Consider the following 22,263-nt stretch of genomic DNA (forward strand, 5'->3'; position numbering starts at 1 on the left):
ATCTCTATTTAGGTATATAAATCATGTGTTACGTTTTCTGCTTGATGACTGGGTTTTTTACATGAGTAACCCAAACACGAAGAAAAGAGATTATTTCGCTCTTCACTGTGCTGGAGATGGCCAGATCTGGTGGGCTTCAGGACCTACGAGCTTCCTCACTGCCCCCCACCAGAGCCATTCACAGTGGGACACATCTCCCAGTGCTAGATGGCTGTGGTGGTCCCACATTCCCAAGTGCAGGGAGGAGGGTGGCTGAGCCCGTGCTCCCCATAGACACACACCCCTCCAACCCACCTTCATTCCTCCCTTTCTGCACCTTTGGTTCTCTCCCTAATCATCCCATCTGTTAGATTCTTAATTCTGCTGTCTCAAATCACCGCTACTCCAAGCAGCACAGGCAAAACCAGTACTTTTTGGTTCTTATACTTACAGATAGTTTGAGTCTATTCTCGAGTCTCAGAAATCTTCATGTTCCAAAAGAATTTTTCACCATAGCACAAATTGATCTTTAAATAAATGTTCATCTTTAATGAGTTTAACAATAAGGCTTCAGACCCTGGAATATAGGTACCTAAATTTAAAGCTAGACAAGTATCTTTCCAGGCCTAAGGCCCAAGATTTCTTTCATAATGTTTCATAATGATATTGCAAACATTATGTAAAATTTCAACTAACCCATGTCCGTTATTCTCTCTGTGGCCCTGAGCTGCCGTAAGAGATGTTGAATGCAACATAATGTTTATTTACAAACATCATCAAGTTGTAACCATTGATTCCCTGTATTTGCAGACTCAGCCACTCTCCCCTTTATTCTTTCACTAAGCTGTTTACATTTCCTTGGCATTTCTCAAATGTGAACACAATTTTAACTTCCAGATGTTCCTTCTTTCCCTGAAAATGCCCAGGTACACAGATATGGATTGTATCTTCTCTTGAAAATAGCTGTACATCAGTTGCATTGGAGCAATTCCAGTGTCAACCATTTCCCACTGGAGGAGGCAGCTGTTTTCCAGGTGAAATTATTTAACTAGGAACAAACCCCACCTTATAATACTATTATGTGTCTGTGTTCTGGCCCAGCAATCTCATTTTCAGCCAATTCCACCTCTCCCTGTTTTTCTATGTTTATGTGAATAAGCAGGAAGGGAGACCTTTCTTCTTGTCGTGTAGGATGTCTGCAAAAAATTGTGCAGAAGTCTGAATTCCTGGTTAGGTAGGCACACAGGACACAACAAATGGTTTGATTAATATTAGGTCTTTGTGTTAAGAATTAGAAAGGAATGGTGAAATAAAGCTTGTAACAGTAAGTCCCTAGAAAATTCCTTAGATCTTCTTCCCACCCTGCACTATTCATTTTCTCAGATACCTAGTGAACAGCCTGCAGTTCACTATGTCATACGGAGATCAATTGCTAAACTGAAAAAAAACCCCAATCAACCAACCAAAAAACCACAGATATTTTTCTTTTTTGCAAAAGAATAGGTATCAAAACAAAAATGTGTAAAGTGTGCTAAAAAAAGGGAGTGTTTACAAAAGCCTATGAAGTCCTGGTTGTGCATGGTATTCCTCTTTCTCCTCTCAGTTCTCATCTTTGAATGTAAGCGATACTAAAGGTATGTACATCCTTTTTTAGATTGTGCTTTATTTAAGTAAATATAAATTAAACATGAGATACAACATTAATGCACTTTAAAATAGGATATTCTGTGTATTCTGCAGACAGAGAAATGGAGGTGTTGAAATCTTCAAGCTTAGTGCACTTCATGAAGAACTGCGCCCTGTCTTAAAGTCTGTGATTTTGCAGAATCATATTATAAACTTCAGAAACTTCAATGCACTTTTGAAAGTATATTTTATTATAATAGTTGTGTCAATAGTTCCCTCACTAAAACAACTTTTGTCAGCTGTCCCTAAGGAATATTCAAGAGAAAACAATCTTCCCACAGATTCACTGGTTCTAGTTAATATGAATGAAAACTAGGCAAATGTGTTCATGTTTTTACAGGAAACATTCTCTAAACTCATATTCCTGAGGATATCATTCCACCTTTTTCATCTCAGTCCTATTTTTATTCCACTTTTTACATTTACTGTAAACTCTTTTACATTTGTGGACCCTTGAATAAGTCAAGTAAATAAATACCTTTGAAATCACTATTGTTGCTATTACTACTAACACAATCCTTGCTATCTTTAAGTTTTTGTTGAGAATTATTTCACTTTGTCTAATTGAATATTTCTAAGTCTTCAAAAAGTAGATGCACTTACTTAGGTCTTTAATGAAAGTTGCCTACATGAAGTTTGCTAAACCTCTGAATTTGGTTTTGGAAAAGATTCTCTTGTTTTCAACTACAGTCAGGACTTCATATCTATGTTTGCTTTCAATCTTTCCTCTTCTTTTATGCCTTTCATTCTTTTAATTGGAAGAATCAAAGTTTTCTGCTACATTAAATGTAGAAATATTACCTTTTATTCTCACAGTGACTGGAGAGAATATTTTCAATGGTTTTGAATAAAACTAGAACTACAATAATGTCCTATCAGCTGAAAAAGAAGAGCACATGTTCTATGTGAAAGAGCATATATTTTTATTCTTTATTATCAGTTAGTAAGTTGTTGATTTGGTTGCAGAAACATTTCTTTTGTTTTGTGTTTCCAACTTGCTTAAATGCTGGGGCAATGAAGTGGGAAGATAAGGAAATCATAAATTATGTTGTTCTTCATTGATTTTATAACCAGCATTTCATGAACACTTTTTTGCACATAGATATGAGTAATGTGAACTTCCCAACACATGGACTATTACTTTTCCATGGATCTCTTGTACAAATACCATTTTCATGGCTTGTGCCCTTCCGAAGATATGACCTGAATTTATTCTGTATAAAAGTTACCTGCCCCACATTTCCACGATATGAATCTGCAAGTGCTTCAACACTCTAACTCTTTTTAATCTATACTTATTTCTGCAGAGAAGTAGCTCCTGACTAAAGGTGATACTAATTGCAGGACCCTGTGAATTGAAGTATCAGCTGGGACAAAACTACGCTGTGCATAACACAAATCCTGATTTTTTTTTTTTCCGTGACAAGTAGATCTTACACTTTCTTATACCTGCAGACCTAATAACATTTTCAGCACTTGACTACTGATGTTCAATCATCTTCCAAGTTCATTTGTGTAGTGGTTTGCTAGTGAATAACACCCTCTGAGGTATGAATACGCAAGGGATTCTGCCAGGTTGTAGTCCGCTAGGTCTGAGCATTTCTAGAAATGGAGGGAAGAAAATTTAGCCTGTGCCTGCACCTACCCATTTGGTGAAAATGAAAAAGTTCCAGCTGTCTCCCACAACAGATGTCTTGTGAATGTCCCTTAAAAGCTAACAATACCACTCCTGCCCTGATCAGCAGGATGAGCAGGAATGAACCATTGGTCTGGACTTGGAAACAGGCTCAGCTGGAAATAACACTGATGTCTTATTTAAGTCTTATTTGCCTGGTTACGTGGTGCAAACCTTTTGTTGCAGTTCCCAAAGGTGGAAGAACCCTAAAGACACTAGCTTTTCTCCACTAATCTGTCAAAAGTAGCCTGCCTGCACAGGTCCTAGGGAGCACACGGGATGCTGTGCAGTATGTGAGTAGAGTTCTTTAAGAACATCATCCTATACAGTTTCTTTCGCACTTCCTATGTGGCACCTGGCCTAAGGTTTAAATAAAGCACTACCTTAAATAAAAAGCCAAGAAAAGTTATAGCAAGTGTATTACAATGTCTGATGTCCTACTTCTATTCCATATTGTGAAAGTTATTCATTATTAGTCATTCAATTATTTTAGATACACTTTGTGTCTATTCTTGTCTTCTACCATAATACTTTAATAGCATTCTGAATGTATTGTACTTTTTTGGGGATGAATTGTGTTAGTGAGTGAAATATTATCAGCTATGTGACCATAAAAATATAGTCAATGGAAGCTGTAAGGCTGAAATATCGACTGTAATGTAAATGTTCATCTTCAATAAATATGAAAGTATGCATTTTTTATTTATTAGCACTTATCTAATTACAGCTGAAGCTGCACTCTATTGATATAATAGAAAAGGAAATTAATAAAGAAAGGTTAGATGATGAATAGGCCTTTGACCAGAATATAACAGCCAGCAAAATCTTGCAAAGATATATTTAGAATAACTAAGTAGCTCTCAAAAGCTTTCTTAAAAATTTAGAAAGGACTATCAACTTCTACATCTGCAGAGGACATCTCTATCTCTTTTCATTATACTGACAAAGTTATGAGTTGAGACTGCTGTACTAATATTAAAGAAACTTCAGAGAATTGCTTGAAAGTTTCCTGAAATGAGAAAATAGCAGTAGCAGTAGCTTTGGTATTCTTAAAATCCAAGATGGAAAGATTTCAAGAAACTTTATACATATGCTGAGTGTGTATTGAGAAGTGTGGCTTGAAAAGACGGGCAAAGAAGACGAACAACCACAATCAGAGGAAGCCTGTGATATATTTAGCTTAAACATTACACAATGTAGAGGAACAATGACCCAGAAATTAGAACAGGAGGCCTGGGTTCAGCTGTGTCTCCTGCCAGACTTCAAGTATGGCCTTCACTCTTCACTTAATTGCTCCATCGCTTCCCTTCTTTTCAATGAAAATAGTATGGCCTTACATCAGAGTGTGAGCTGGAGGGAAGATAAATATTAGAAGACTAGGGGCAAATAAATCCAGATTTGAAGATCTATAAAAATACCCAGAACAGAATTGCACATTTTGAATATGATCTGAGACTATTTGAAGGTTTAATAAATAGGAAAACGTTGTTTATACAGACATGTTTCAGCAACCCTAGATTTGTGAATACAGCACAGGCAGTTTGGAAAGCAATACAAGGCTGAAAGATGTCCTTTCAGCTACTGTCTCTATTTCATTGATATGGAACAAAAGGGGTTTTCTGTTGGATGAAAGAGTGTGGGATGAAATCAGGACAAATATGCATAAATATCCTTTTCAGGCACCATGGTTGAACTTCAGGCATAGGTATGCAACTTTGCTCTTCTCTTTTCCTATCACTGTGAGAGTCAGGGAGTGAAGCATAAAAGAACTAAGGTTGGGGCAAGGTGCCAGGAACATTACAGAGGTCCTGTAAGCATCTGATGTGCATGCAAGACACTCAAACTGGGTGGAAACTTTGTAGCACCTGCTGTTACTGTGGGCTAGGAATGCTGGAGCTCCTGCTATATGGATCTGCTATTACAGAGAACATGGGGAGGTGTTACAGCTTGTGGATGAGAGCTGAATGGTTTTGGGATGACTTTGTGCATGTTTACAGCAGATGCTAAAGATTATTTGATTTAGAATCCATGGGAGGAAATAAGGAAATTATCATTCCAACCAGGTCAAAATTTTTCCCTGGTGTGGCTCACTTTCTGTTCCCGTTAGCAGTAACAACATGGAGGGACCACCTCGAGATGGAGGCTTTTTTAAACTCAGAATAAGATCTCTTAAACTGCCTTGCGGTGAGGGTTGACCATTATGAATGCTTTTAGGACTGATTATGCCATTAAAAAAGTGGAAAGGTTTTCCTGTGTTCTAAGATGTATCACTGAGATTTGAGGGCTGCTGAAGTCCACTTAGATGTTAATTAGTCTTCCATGACCAAATGAGGTGGCACTCTATTTAACTCAGTGTCCAGTGTTTTAACGCAGACACAGGAATTGAGAGAGTCTATGAACTTCAGAAAGATTCACATTCCAAAAATATAAGTAAATGGATGCCCCATCCATGAATAGGACAGGGAGGTGCCCAGAAAGGGCAACTCAGAGATATTTCAATACTTTTGTTCCATTTCTGTGCTAGTCCTGATTAGAAAAATGTAATGAGAGTGAATTAAAATTAATGATTATTTTGCAACATTCTGTGCTCTGCACAAGCATGTGCACTTTGAATTTGTTTTCTAAAATTTGGAATCTCACATTATTAAAATAATTTCACAAATAAGTCTCTCAGTAAAGATTATTTTTATTTCATGTGTATTACAAACACACAGGCTTATCATTAATGCATTCTCCCTGTTTTGGGTTATATGCTTAGAAGCTTAATGTAAGTAGACATAATCTACATAGATAGATATTAAAAATAAATCATCTTCTGTTTTAGATATCTTTGAATTCAGAGAAAATTTTTATCTTATCTGTCACTGAATAAGTTTAAAGCACTGTTAGCCTACAAGTAAATCTTTCATATGAATCATTTTCAAGATTAAGATGTCACTTCTCTGAGTCACTTAACAATTAAACCATGGATCAAAATTCATTTTTCCTTTCTAAGACCTGAATTCTATACCAAAAACATCCTCCTCAGGTATTATAGCTTTTATATGGATAAATATTTACATTTTCAAGGAAGTAGGGAAAAAGCCATTTTTACTTTTGTGATTCAGTAAATGAATACTGAAAATATATAAAAAATATATATTCACAACATTAGGAACACATTTTGTACTAGCATTAGCAATTTTGTGCTTAGTGAAAAAAATGTTGCTTTAAAAATATGTCATTATTGCTTTATGTGGAAACCATTAATACAGAATGTTGTGGCATATATACTTGAAAAAATCATTCATTTGGGATTTGGATTTACTCTGCCAGGCGGGAAAATAAGTTAGCACCTTTTCTAGGAAACAGGAAAATCTTGAACTACATTCATCCATTGATAATTCCGGCAATTCTCTCTCTGTAAATCACAAAAGTTATATAATGCCATTATTGTACACCAGAAAAGACTGAAAAAAGAAAATATCCTGCTCATATAATAACACTAATATAAGATACACCAAAAAATATTTACTTTAATAACCTTGCACTTATTGGTATCTTCCATGCATATTTCCATGGCTATCATACAACTTACATGACATTTCAAGTTAGAGTTGATGTAGAAATTGGAACTTCACTTGTAGTTTGGAAATAAAACGAATAGCCTTTCTAAGTGCGCACATCAAAATGTTGCTTTTCATGCACTCATTTTTGCAGGAAAAAGTCATAGCTGACCCCTAAAAGCTGAATTGGGATTCCATAGTTTCTTCAGACAAGTAATAGTGGAGGGGTATGGAACTGTACTTACTTGTGCATACATTTTAATCCAGACTTGCCTGTAACTTCAGGTTTCATTTTTTATGCCACATGAATACCTCACTGCTTAGTGAGGGATATTTCTAGGAATTATTTTAGAGAATGGCTGCATTTCTGTAGCTAAATAATGTAGCCAGGTAACCACTTCTTGGCATTTATCACTGAGATAAACTAGGGATCATTCTGAATCTCATATCTGTTTGGTCAGTTGAGGTCTTTATTATTTTATCTCATTTACTCTGCAGAGATCTGAAGAGCTGTGATAGGCTGACTTAAATTGCAGGTCAATCTCCAATCCCTTACAGATAAAATTAGATGAGGAGGGTTTGTAAGCCTCATTTCCAACTCACAAAAGCAAGAGACCCTAAACCAATCTGTAGGCTATTCATTGTGCTCTTGAGCAACTCTTCTGGATACATTTGTTCAGAATGTGGTAGTGTGAAAATTAGCAATATTAGGAGTCCTCTGGGCTTAGGTATGGGTACAAGACAGACTCACTAATAGTCTCACTTGTTGTTAATTTACTTGTGGTTAAAAGTCAGGTATTGCTAACAATTTCTAAAATCTGGTCACGACCTTATTCTGCTGACAGGTGTGGATTGATTTGGGCTGGCAGGAGGAAAGATGCAGAGAATGGATATGATTACTGAAGTGATTTGGGTTTTTCCTCAGGTAACCTTCAAGGAATCCTAAATCTTCTTGGTTTTCCTTTGTTTCAGCATGTAGATGAGGTGCCACAAAAACATCTGCATAGGGAGAAAAGATACCTAAGACTCTGTACCTGTACATGAATACTATGTAGTGATCTTTTCTCATCAAATTCAAATTGACAAGTTTTTCACATGTTCCAAAACTTGGCCACGGTATTATCCTGAATAAAATGGATTAAGACATGGCTAATCGGTAGCTGGTTCAGGAATGACTGTGAGTAAGGGAGGGCACAGTGGCTTTTTCCTACTTGGTCAAAGATTTTGCTACTTAGAATGGGTCTCAATAGTCTCAAAAACATAACCCGTTTTCTCCAAATTACTTAATACTCATTCAAAACAAAGTTTTCTTCTAAGATGTGAGTATCTGGCATTAGTGGCTATTAAAGAAACCTTTGTAAGACAGTGTAAAGATTTACCAGCTCTTGAGAATCTCAGAACACATTTTAGATGACAGATGTATTGTGAATATGTAGCCTCAACAAAGATTGACCGTCATCACTGTGACAGCGTATCCTGCGTCTCAGCTGCCCATTGACATCGTGCCTATTTCCAAATAAGGATTGGAGATGAATGATAATATTAACGTAGTCTATCAAGGTTGAACTTCAATTTCAGATTACCATTTTTCGAATCACTATTGCAAAAAGAAAATTATAAAACACACCATTGGCTTTTACTTAAGCACTGAATTCTATTCCTTGGTGTCAGTTCAAGAGCCGTCTCAGGCCCTAAAACTGAAGCAATATTTTCCAAAGGATTCTTTCAGACTAAAAAAGGAAAAAACAAAAAACAAAAAACCTTCAGAGGAGCCATTTCTATCATAACTGCCACTGCTTCCTAGAATTCTTTTCTTACGGGAACAGACACTGAATACAAATAGTATATCAGGAAACATTTTAGGGGTATATTGTAATAGCCTCATAAGTTTCAAAGTAAGCTTTAGAAAACCTTGTTTCCCTAGTATTTTAGGTGCCTATGTAGTGGACTTGCCTTTAGCTATCCTGTAAGAATACAGATGAAGTACTCTCATATTTATTGGAAAGTAACTCCTTGACAGAAGATGGACCTTGGTTCGTTTGTTCTTGTTTACTATGGACTATAGCTAACTACTGTCTCTCATGAAATTAGTTATACTATTTTGAAAGCCACACAACAGTTTTCTTCAGTAAGCTTCTTTCAGTTTTCTCTCTCCCAGACAGCATGACTTGTAATACGGTCTCATAGTAAATTGTCATTTACAGCTGAGATATACCAGTGACATAGATGACTGACTTGCCACAAGCACTTATTTTAGTTTTCCCCTTTTGTCAGATGAGGAATTTTGTCTCTCCACTTTTAAGAAGGTCTTTTCAATATATATATATATTTTTACTGCATAACTCTTAGTATAGAAATCTCTCTATTCCTGTTGGCTAAAAATGCCTTTTTCTTCTGTCTCTGGTAAGACAGCTGGGACCAGGTCCCTTCAATATGATGAATGCATATATATATTCAAATGGTATCCATGTGGTGATCTCCATATTTGCGTGCTGTAATGACTGGATAGCTCCATATGGAAGACTTGGCAGGCTTGTGATGTGAGACTCTTGCGCTCTAAGTTGTGGAGTGTATATTGAATTATTGCTAGAACTGCTTTCATTTTTAGAGGCTGTAGATATCAGTCTGTTAAGACATACAAAGATAGTCCTACCTCCAGTGTCAGGTTAGCTTGGCATAGAAGAAATCAAGCAAATCATCTTATTAATCATTCCTACACACATTTGTTTGAGAGATAACATAGTTCCACAAGAGGAAGCACAGGTCTGGAATTTTCTTTACAGAGTTTCTTTATACTGGTAGTATAAAGAAGACAGAGGTATTTGTAACCTATTATTTATCTTAGTGACTTTCAATATTTATTATGACTATCATTATTTTACAGATGGGAAGAGATTATTTTTCTTTTTTTCCATAGCAAAAAAAAGTCAGTGTTTTTCTCTAATCCCCTCTGAAGGTTTCAGGGATGTGTAGAGTTGAGTTTCCAAAAACAAATAACAAAGGGAATGCATACAGTGCTCTTGCTGCAGAAGGTTTCATGCTATTTAAAGATAAATGGCAACCATTTTCCTCCAACCTTCATTTTGACATTTTAAAAGATAAGATGTACCTCTCAGCTTATATCAACTCACAAGTACATCTAAATATCCCTTCGGCATCTCTTTCTGAAATGTCAGATTGCTAAGATGAATAGGAATGTAAAACTTATTTTTACTATTTTAGAGCACCAATTTGTTTCCAAGAAGGGAAGGTATTACTACTGATCAATAAAAAAATTCAGGTGTGGAACCGAGCAAATAATGGATTTTTCAGGGTGCTGATAGTTTAGGATTGTGTGTTCAGAATTCAGTTACACTCTTATCTCATCTGCATACTGAGAAGCTGGAAATGAAACATTTGATTTTTGAAAAAATCTCAGCATTTCTAAAAGAAAATGTAAAAAATATATCAAACTGAACAGTTATTTCAAAGAGAAAAATTTCAATGTCCAATGTCTAGATCATGAAAAGGCGAAGTCTTTTGGAAAGGGAGCAGCTCAATGTCCCTTTACCATGCTTGGTTGCTGGTTTAAATTGCAGTAATTGACACTTTTCTTGTTCTTATCAACTGTACTTCCTGCAGTTTTGATTTTATAGAAGTAATTTATTCTGTGTTGATTATTGTTAACCCCTATGGTCTGCTAAGTTCTCAAGAAATTACTACACAAAGTGATATAGCTGTAAGTAAAATGATCTATAAAATTTCTCAATAAAACCTGCTATCTTTTAAACCTGGTCCTTAGGGCTTCCCTTACTTTTCTTTCTAAAGTCATTTCAGGTATGAATTATTGCAGAGAGGCTCGCAATACAATCAGTCATATAAGACTATTTCGGCAGGCTCAACAACACAGAATATCTTTTAACTACTAACTAACCACTAATCCCTTCTGTGTCTGTTGTACTTGAATTATCAGAATAACGTAAAAGCTCTTTGAAATACAAACACACACAAGAAACAACCACAGAGAGACAGAAGGGTAAAGGTCATATTGGCATAATGTTCTTTATAAGCAACTTTGGAATGAAGTGAATCCATTTTTTACACTTCCTTGCAAAGGTATATGAGACAAATTTTCCTGCACTTAATTTGAAGTATCGATCAATGCCCTTCTAGACTATGAAATTCAAATGTGTAAGGAAAAATGGAAATTCAGCTCCAAAATACTGAAGTTCAATTTTTCAAGTGGTTTAGGACTCATCTCATATGAATTTTCAATGGGATGTGGGCTCCTAAATCCTGCAGACATCTGCTGACCTAACGGCTCTCTGAATTCAAAGGTTAGAAGTATGTCGGCTGAGAGGGAGTTAACTTATTTTACTGCTGGTCGTATTTTAAAACACAGTGTAATAGGAGTCTGACTGAAACTGATTTCCACTTCCCCTCCTTGAAGTTCTCATATTGCTTCAAGACATCTGTAAAAATAGGTAGAATTCCTCTTCTTCATATGTAATTTATCTAATACCACAGTTCATACCTTGGCCTATTCCAGACAAGTAATAGCTAGTATTAGTATTTCTTCAACAGGATCTAGTGATGCATTCCCCAAAATGCAGATGTTGACTGTTAGGTTCGCAAGCATCAAGGTTTTTTTTGGTGTCAGGGGGGAAGTGTTTGGCAGGATTTTTGTTCCCACTCTTCTCTGCAGGGGAAATCTCTCTGGAGCAAAGAGACCCTTTCTCAGTTATATATCCTTATTCCTTTTCAAAATCTTCTGAAGATCTTTTTTTCTCAGTTACATTTGTTGCTATAGTATAATGAATTTCCTGACCGTAGAAGACTTCCTTCCCTACTCTCCCATTCCATGTTCTGACCTTTTCTAGACAAACAATCCTTAATTGCTACTACTTGGATTTCTCCCTTTGATCAGGACTGCTCCCATGGGAGTGAAGACCAAGTTGCCCTCAGGGGATTCTGACTCCATGTGTACAGCAATGATCCAAATCCATCATTTAAATCTGCATGGCAAGGAGTTAACCATGTATGCCAACTTGTTACATGAGATACAACCAACCTTTTATATACACAAAAGTATCTTTAAAGTAATCTTTGTAGTTGTCCTCAGAAAAAAACAAAATCAGATACATGCATTCAAATAATTGTAGCTAGATGGAAAATGTGGGGTTTGGAGGTATTTTGATTTGATATTCTTGGAGTATGATGAAGAGCTGCTGTGCTTCAACTGATTAATTATTTCAAAAAGTGATTTATACCAGGTATACGATGCATTATATAAGAAAGAGCAAAATATAGTAAGAAATTTATTTTAAAACATTGGAGCTTTGTTTCTGAGTTTTCCATATTTCTTTTCTTTAGTCACTAGCACTTCACAGCAGGTTTTGAAAAATTGTTCCATGTGGAAAAAAAAATCCTCCCATACATTTTATATTTCTCCTTTTGATTATAAAGGGCATTTGCATAAAACCAGTAGATTTGTTTCTTAAAAGTTCATTTTCTCTTGCTGCTCCCTCCTATTTAGAATCATCATAATCCTCACAATAGAATGACATGGAAATGGTTGTAATATCACAACGGAAGAATTATGACTACAAGTAGGGTATGAGCAGCAGCTTCTTAAAGTGACAAGATCCTGTTTCCATACAAGTAGCATTGCAAATAAAGAGCAATGGAGAAGTAATAACAGAAATAAAATATTGTTAAAATGTATTTTTCTTTGACTTTGATATTTATTTGGTATTATTTGATGAAAATAAAGTCAGCAAGAACATGAGGACAGCCAACATGTCAGAGGATTGGTCCAGCTGGTGCATTATCTTGTCTTCAGCAACAGCCACTGGCTGAGGAAAAAGTACAAGTCTAGGCATTGAATGCTTAACCACTGCTCTGCCAGAATACTTGCTCAGCATTTAGGGATATGAAATAAAGGAAATTCCTGAGTCAGAGATTATGTCTTTTCCTTTTTCCTTTCATGCATTTGCCCAGTCCCTATCATAATCTGGCCATACATCATTGGAAAGTAATTTTCTGTTCATAGAGCTATAGAGGTTTTCTAATCAGTATTAGTTAAACTATTTTCTTCAGAGATTCTTTACTTTGTTTTTTTTTCCACATAGCACATAGTGGTGTACTGTATCCTAAGGAACAGTCATTATTACAATCCCAAAATATATATCACACCTTAGAATACAGCATTAATAACTTCTAGTTTTCACCTCGTAGTATTTATTAGCAGTAGTACTGCTATTAGTATTATTTACTGATACTGTGTGAAGCACATATTTTCTTTGAACTAGATAATAAAATGGCTTGATAGGATGTATCTTTTATTCTACAAACTTCTTATTGAAATCGATGAGATCAAAAGACTATTTCTTGGAGAATGAATGCAAAAGATTAATACAATTTGCTTCTTTAAATTATCAGATGCTCTCTATTGATCAAAAATAAAACCAATACAGATATAATAACAGAAAAGGAAATTAAAAAAGTACACAGCACCATATGTAATTATAAATGCCTTTTCTGAATTCAATTGTTCAGTTAATTCTCATGCACCATGCTCTCCATATTCCATAATCTCTATTCTATTTCTTTTGTCGTGTAGAATTAGTTGCTGCATAATCTCCAACCCTATTTTCCACATTTCATAAAGAATATTACATTTTTATAACTATCAGTCACCAATAAATCTGCAAATGTTCCCTCACAGACAGCCCCAGTCACAGCTTTCTAAGCCTTTAGTCTGCAGAAAGACTACCTTTTAATTTTGAGAAGTTTGCCAACATATACATGGTATGCGTTGAGAGGTTTTTCTCTTTGCACTTTAATTACATAAACTGTAGAATAACACTTCAGTACTCTGTGAGATGAATTTAGAAGTCTGTAAAGTCTGGTATCCGTTGTGAAACTTCTTTTATATATTATTCCCTTTTAGTTATTCCAGTTGCATTCATTCATTCATACTTACGAGGATGTAATATGATACAAAAGAAAAGAAATAGCTGAATGTCAGCCATCTCAAGAGAAGATTTATGCTGCAGCTCTAAATAAATTAGCTTTTCTTAAAATTGTCACATTTCTGCTCAACAGCTTGCAGAAGCTCCTTCGTACTCAGAAGACCTACACCAGGTGCCTGCCACCCATTTCTGGGCTGAACTGTAGATCACTGCCCTACTCACAAAGCCTGTTGCAGATAATGGCGAGAGAGAGGAGCCTTCAAAGACAAGCTGAATTTGCCTATTTGTCTTTCACTGTTTCCATCTGCCTCTGTCTCAGTGTTAGGAAGAGCCTTGCCTTTATATTACCATGTATGTCCAATAGAAAACATGATCCATATTAGTGGGACTGACTAGGTTCCTAACCTACTGAAGGTTACCAGGACTACAGATCCTCCATAGTAAGTGGTTTTAAATCCACTGTAATCTCATGCTTTAGCAGCATTTGGAGAAGAGCAAGAGGTTTTGACAGTTGGACTCCTCTTGCTCATCTTCCTCTGAGCCGTTCTGTACTCTGTTGGTCACCGTCCAGTATCTGCATCTCTTGGCCTCTGGTTCTGGCTGGATAAAATGGTGGAGGCTCTCTGTTCAGGCACATACAGTGGATTCTGAGGATCTCTCTTCTCTCTGCTCTGCATTTTGTTCCCACATAAATGTATGAAGGAGGCAAAAAGCATGAGTCCAAGGGTAAGAGTTTTCAACACCCTATGCCTATGGAAGTGTTGGGATATTGGATACATGCTTATGATGAGGCAAAAGCTTTCTGGACAAAAGTCATTAGACCACTTTAGGAAAAAATATTATTACTGATATTTTACTGCAAGCTACTAACTATTAACCACGGCAGAAATGTTGTCTTTTCCTTTCCATTTGTATAAGCCAAGGGTGCAGAAACCACAGCAGAGAGATGAAAAGAGGAGGACGCCACCGTCAGGCATAAATATCACCTGAACAACAGGTGTAGGAAGAGTCTTTTCTTGTGGTAGAAAGCTTTTTCTCCACATGGGAAAAGAGTGATTATTGTGAGAGCTGCAGAGGTCTGTGGACTCACTAAAGGTGACGTGCTGGGCCCAAAAAAATGAAGCAGATATTATCACATATCCATTATCCAGTCCTTCACTGAAGGGTTCTAATCCCTTGTCCTCTTCTCCCTGCGGTACCCTAATTTAAGTTGAGGCTCCTGCCTGCCTCATTGCAACAGTGGTGAATTGATAAGGTCACCAGGTTAAAGCCCAAGGCTCAAGCCGGTGCTTCACATACAGTGTCGATTCTTTCTCTTTTCTGCTCCCTTAATTAGTATTTAAATATTCCAAGTGAAGTGGAATAGGTCGAACAGGAGCCATTAATGACCTGAATCCGGAATACTCTATAGCCTGTTTATTAGAGTGTTCACCAGGGGAGTGGAACAGACAAGTCAAAATCTACCAGCTCTCTCATTTAGAGCAGACTGCACTGAGGCTTCTCACATCCCAACTGAATTGTCCTAGCAACAATATTATTATTTAAAAGGGAACAACCTCTTTTTTTTTTTTTTTAGTAGTATGACTAGCCCTCTGCTTTTAATATGCCCAACCTTAAAAAGGCATTTCACATTAAATATTTTACTTGATTTTTTTGTGTACTGTTGGCAGAAGAGGGACTGTAATACATAAAATAACTATGAAATAACATAAATACAGAAAATTACTATTTTACATTTGAATGAGTCTGAATAGAGTAGGAATATTTTTTGTTTTGGTTTGGGTTTTTTGTTTTGTTTTTCTTCTGGAGTAGTGGAAGGTATAGCTGCTGAGCTGTAAAATCAAGTGCCCAGCCTTAACCATGGACTCCTATGCTTATTATGCCTTAAGGAGAGCTCAACACACATATACAAAGGGTATTTTATCTAAGCTGCCAGGACTACCAGCTCACTCTGGACTCTGAAAGTCGCATGGTGTTCTCCTCAAAGTTGTCACCAATTGCCAAGGTTTATTTATACTTATGAGACCTTATGGGTCTTCAGATTGTATCCTAAGTGACAACTCTGAAACCAGAGGAATAGTAAGGATCTTAAAGTTTTAGCTGTTTGGAGTTTAACAAATCAATCTGTTGATGTAAAGGTGACATTTGTGACCTGATAGGGTAGTTCTGTATGCATGAGAAATTGTGATGTGGTGTCAGAGGTATATATCCTCTGAGTAATCTTTTTACAGAAATGTATATACAACTTTTTAAAGTTCCCATCCTCATTGAAAATCAATAGCAATCACAGCCCAAAGTGCTAGGAGGCTCTAGCAGACATGTGGTGGTGGATTAAAATTGAATGGCTGAAATTGTAACAGCCTTCAGCTGCACCCTCCAATCCTGTGACAGAATGTTGCCTCCCCCAAAGCAGGGACAACTGATCTGCTAGTGAATCTCCTGATCCACTGCAGTGTTCATCTAAAGTAAACTGACTTGGATTCTGGTTGACTGTAATACAGGCAGTGAAATTTGTCTTGGGAGAGAAAATGTGTATTATATGGGTGGCAAGGATGTCTGGAGAAGTTCAGGAATCTGATTTTAACCTGTTGCTGAATGACCCTTGTCAATTGTAAAAGTAAAACTCAATAGGCTCTATCAGGTGACTTCAAAGCAACAAAAATGCCTGTCTTTCTTATTCCCCCACTGGGCACCTGAAGCCCCACTGACCTCTTGGGCAGCAGCTCTGCTTAACTTTGGCACTTTTCTGAGAAAAAGGAGAATTGCTGCTGGCTGAATTGATGGAAACATTACCGATCTGTAAGTCCTTTCTTTCTCTACTGGTCTAGCTGTGTAAATAGCATCACTGCAGGTTTGGGAAGGAGTTTACCACTGGTAGGAGATGGAAAAAAATGAATACAACACCTGGGCACTGCAAAGCAAAGAAGGGGCAGAGAAAAGCATCAGGATAGCACCATGAGTACTGCAATAACAGGGTGGTTGTAGTGGTGAGGGAAATCATCTTGGTGTTGTTGCCTCTTCTTTTTGGAATAATGAAATTACGATGGTATCAATATACAATCCACACCACATGAGATTATGTAGTAGCAAACAATGTCTTCCTCAGGAGTCCTCAGATAAACTCCTCCAGCCATTTTTGTTTATATTAGTAGTGAGGGACATAAAAATCTAATTTCTATTTTCAGTGGTTTAGGACATCCTGTCTGGGTTCTTCCAGGCAGTTCAGAAGTTACTGTCCTGTAGATGATGCCTGCCAGTCCTGTGAGGGTGTCTCTGATATCAAAAAGCATCTATAACAACACTGGAGACCTTTCTTAGGTACCTGAATCATACTGCAAGCACCTGCATTGGGAAACTCCAGCAGTATAACAGCATTTTTCTTAGCTTGACTTCCAGTCAAATTTGCATCAATAGCTGTTCACTCCCACTTCAATGAATGTAACGGTGGTGATTTTATTGTATAACACCTGGCTTGGCTACCTCAACAACCAAAAGCATGCAATAGATGATAGCCTTCTAATATACTTGAGCTTTGTCTCTGCAACATTGCTCAGATTGATAAATTGTGGGAAACTATTTTCTTCACCTAAGAAGGCACATAGCAGTCTGAATTTGAAAAGTTACGTATACTAAATAGGAAGGAACTATTTTTACATAGTAACAGACCTAGAGGAATGATCCTTTGAATAGTAATTATATGTATGTCTAAATTTATATACACACATAGAGTTTTAATTGCTTGTATTATAACTGTGCAAATATCTGTCATTAGTATGTCCTTGGAGACATGCTGTGGTACTAATCAGATTTGTCAAGATGAGACAGTATCTTTCTATTCTCTCTTACACATCATAAACTCTGACTGATATTCCCAAGGGAAAAAAATGCATAATGTGTCATTTATGACCTGTTGCATGCACAAATTACTTGCATTTTGTATGCAGTAGGATAACAAAATGCTATTGATTTTGAATTTTACTTTAGGAAGCTGATCTTTATTGCTAGTTGTCACTTGGCAGATTTTTCTTCCTGTTGTGAAATGTTTGATCTAAAATTTATGTTTGAAGTGATAGAAGCAGTGATGGTTTTATAATATTAAAAAAAAAAGTGTATAAATTCTATCCTAGTAGATAGACGTTACTCATAAGCAGAATAAACATTCTATAAATAAGACTAAATTTCAAATAAATAACAAAAACAATGTAATATGCCAGTCGTCTTCTGCTTATACAACACTGCTCTATAGCAGAGCAGCTTCCTGGGGCTTGAAGCAAGCACTGATCTGTGTCAGGATGCTTGTGCAAAAGGAAGTTTAAAAGGTAGAGCTAAGGGAAGTACATACAAATGTAATGCGCTACATAATAAACAAAAGAAATGTAGAATAGTGCGGGGTATGAATTTTAACACTTTATAGATAGGACGGATTAAGAGTTAGGGAACCTCTGATACCAAAATTGTCCTTCCCAGTTCTACAGATATATATGAGATACATAAAAGTTATTTCAGTTTCACTTTAGAGTATGTTTTCACTTTCTACAGAAAAAGGAACAAAACCAATATTCATTAGCATAAGGACTGGAAGACTTGTTATGCCATCTTTTTGCCATCTTTTTGTTTGTTTGTGTGTTTGTTTTTTTAGGGACAAATATATGTACCTATGGGTAATATCAAGGATCTAATCCTTTCTTCATTTATTTCTTTAAGAATATTAAAATAGTGATTCTCAAATAGAGGCTACTAACATGTTGTGATGGTAAACAACGGAAAGTCTTCAAATGCATATTTGTCATTTTCTGTGTGAAAAGTGAAACTAAATCTGTTTTTATAGAGCAGCTCTGTCACTTTCCTTACCTCCTTCATCCTAGAAAATTATCAGCTTTATAGGATGTATCAGCTGTGACAGAAGATAGGTGATCTCAGGGTGAGAAGCAAAGGTATGAGCAAACCAGGCATCACCTAATTTCATGAAATTTCAAACCTCTGTGTGGGCAAGGGTCCCTGAAATCACTGACATTACTTTAGGAGTGTTGGTATCATCAACCAGACCAGGAACATAAGTAACATATATTTTAATATTTTAACAGTAGTTTACAAGCAGATATTGTAAACTAAGTTAAGTGGAGATACTGTGCTCTTCTACCAGTTTTGACTGTGGAGCAATGAATAATTTTACTGTTGTTATTGTATATACTGGAAAACAAATACTAACCAAGATTGTTTAGGTTATCACTTTCTTTTGTGAAGAAGAGTAACTTGAGAATTTTCAAATGTGGTCAAGTTTCAGTTACCATAGTTTTGGTTTGTGTCCAGAATTACCATTTCTTAATACCCCAGGAAGAAGGAGATTAAGCACTGCTGTTAACTGTCCATTAAATAGTTAATGTGCGTCAACTGTTGACTTAGCTAGCATACATACGCGCCTTCCTACCACCTTTCTAGTACCAAAGCTATGCTTTCTGGAATTAAGTCTGCTTTGGCACTTTGTTTCCTAGGAGAGTATTTCATTAAGTGAAAAATGCCACAAATAAAGGTATTTAAAAATCAGCTACAAGCATCTTTGCAACTTGTAAGGATACTGGACATGTAAATCATTTGTGTTTCTGTTAGATGAAATGGAGTATATATGTTCCTATTGCCATTGATATGTGTCCTTGACAGCGGAATTCCAGCCAAACTCCAAGTGGCATAGATGCATTAGGTCCATTACAGTCAATGGAAGTACACTTAATCACATCACCTGAGAATCTGGCCTACAGCCCGTAACAAGACAGTCCTTTGGAGAGTAATAATATCTTTTTCTTTCATCAGTCACTCTCCTAGGTCTGTAGCTATTCATGGCAGACTAAAAAATGTCATGTTATAATCAAAAAGGCCACTTGTGGCTATTTCACCATGTTTGCTCCCAAATTAACTTTACTAAAAGTGGCCCCAGTTCAGGAAAAACTCCTTCCAGAAAGCACAAGGGCCTGTTTTTAATAATGCAATATTTACATTTATTGTGAGTATTCTGATAACAGAGCGATCTCAAAACAACATTCATGTTCTTGATTTTTAGGCTCCAAGTGTTACATTCTATTTCCTCTGCTTTGACTATTTGCCTAGGACGTATGTCTACAACCACAACAATAATAGATGGTAAGAACGGATCCGTTCCCTCATCATCCATGAAAGTGGGCAAGAAATCAGTTACGGAAGACCTCGTGACAACATTCAGCTCACCAGCAGCATGGCTTCTTGTTGTTGCTCTGATTGTTACCTGGTCAGCAGTAGCTATTGTCATGTTTGACTTGGTGGATTACAAAGCCTTTGCAGGTAAAATTCAGCATATTCTGTTTGACGTCTTGTATATTAAAATTTAAAAATTTATTAAGGAGTGTGTATTATGTAAATATGCATGTCTCTCACATTCTTGGAGCCAGCACAGTGTCTCTGCTGAGTTTACCAAGAGAGGAGATATTGTGAGAAATGTCAGAACATATTAGTTTACAGTTCATACATCTTTATAATTTAAATCTCTCTATTTTGCAGCCCATCCTCATCCTGGAAAATGTGTATTGACAGTAATATAATATGTATATGAGCATGTGTGGTCAGATTTCTGTTTTGCAATTTCTATATAAAATTATTTCAAGAAAAATAAGATTAGTTATTAATTCACATTTTCTGAAATATATTTTAAAATCTTTCATAGTTGCCTTGAGTATACTGACATCTGTTTACACAGTTCAATGACAAGAAATATGCAAAAGATCATTTATAAACTTTAAATTAATCTTCAAAAACCATAAGTACAGAGGACCAGATTCTTAACATTAACTAAGTCGCACCCTTATCTTCAATGAGGCAATAATTCTAGCCCAGTTTAAAACTGGGAAAACTGACTGAACAAGATCGAGTTTTGGGGTACATACTGGTTACTGAGGGCAAAGATGAAAATGAAGACGTGTGCGGTATAAGGACTGTGACTGTGGTTGAGGAATGGGAAGAAAAGAGTGGTGAATAGAAATTATCTCATTGCTACTTGATTTTTATGCCTTGTATCTGGCAATAATGTATATGGAAAATAAAATAAAATAATTACCTATGTTTGTAAAGGGGGCATAGTGTTCAGCAAGCCACTTTGGCAGCAAAGCTTTTGTGAGGTAAACATGCTGTAACAACTGGGAAACACATAGATGAAACAGAAAACAAATGATTACGGTCCTTTTCTTTCTTAAATAAGAACTCCGGCTCTGAAGTTATAACATCTGTCACAATAATTAACTAGTAATTGAAATTCAGACTTCAGCCTTTTAAATCAAAACAAATTGAGTTGATGTTTCAAAGTTAATTTCCTGGACTTTATTAGTTTACTGATAAATCCATAGATTTTTGTCCTGCTATATATCAATATTGACGTCAAGATTTACTTAAAAAGCTTTTGAGACATAGATAGAGCTTGAAAGAAACCGCCCAATCCTGGATCAATGGATGTCATAGAAGCTTGAAATGTAGAGAAAATGTATCACAAACGTCTGTTGAGTTTTTTGCTTCTCATTTGCCCTTGTTTTCAGAAGGAATTCACTTGAGTCACAGAAAAACATAAAATTCCTTTTGAGCAATCCTCCCAAACTGGGCATCAGATTTTAATTTGGACACAACACACTTAATGCTACAACATAGATGTAAACCAAGAGAGAGAAGCCACCATATTCTCCTTTTAATTTTCCATATTAACTATCAATCAATCAATCAATAAAGTTCTTAATATGTTTTCAATAAGCAGTCAGGAACAAGGGCATAACTTGGGCAAAACTCCTAAACTAAGCGATTCCAGAACTGTCTGTCAGCTCATGCATGCTCAATATACTAGTCAGGGTAATGTTAAGCAATGAGACTCTGTATTTGGAATGGAGACTGAAGGAAACATTCTAAGCAGATGGAAATCTGATGTTCATGTTGTATTGGTTAAATGAGGTTAAATCCCAAAGGTGTTGATGGAAACTGACATTTTCAGACCAGGCTGTAGAAATACAAAAAAAGTAAAATTTAATCTGCAAGGTGAGTTCATATTTTGTGGAGATCTCTGAGAGATGATACTTTCATATTTTGAGTTCATGAGCCCATTTCTTTTCCTTCCCAAAGATATTTCTATTCCTAAGTAAGTGATTAATTAAGCCAGCATTTAAATCAGGTCTCAACACTGAAATGGTACGAGAAGGACTGCCATGCTCCTTCAGACCAGGATTTATTAGACTGTTTTCTATGTTTACATAAATATAACGATGGCTACATAGCTCCTATCATGACTGCTGCGTTTCAACTCCTGAGTTCCTACTCAATCTGATTTTTCCAGGTGAAACTCACTGATTTATAAAAATTCCATGGAAATAGCTGAAGATTTCACATAGGATCACGTGACTGGTGTTCTTGATACTAGACTGAT

General features: G+C 36.3%; 1 protein-coding gene across 6 annotated transcripts in view; it reads left to right on the forward strand.

Annotated features, from left to right (window-relative positions):
• TRDN (triadin) overlaps window positions 1–22,263 on the forward strand; it is a 232,158-nt gene that overhangs the window by 10,074 nt on the left and 199,821 nt on the right. For all 6 annotated transcript variants that reach the window (XM_082307271.1, XM_082307272.1, XM_082307270.1 and 3 more), the window contains exon 2: window positions 19,941–20,150. In XM_082307271.1, coding sequence (XP_082163397.1) covers window positions 19,941–20,150 — 210 coding nt within the window. The remainder of the gene's footprint in view (window positions 1–19,940; window positions 20,151–22,263) is intronic.

This window comes from Platalea leucorodia, assembly GCF_965183815.1.
Source record: "Platalea leucorodia genome assembly, chromosome: 3".
Taxonomy (NCBI): domain Eukaryota; kingdom Metazoa; phylum Chordata; class Aves; order Pelecaniformes; family Threskiornithidae; genus Platalea; species Platalea leucorodia.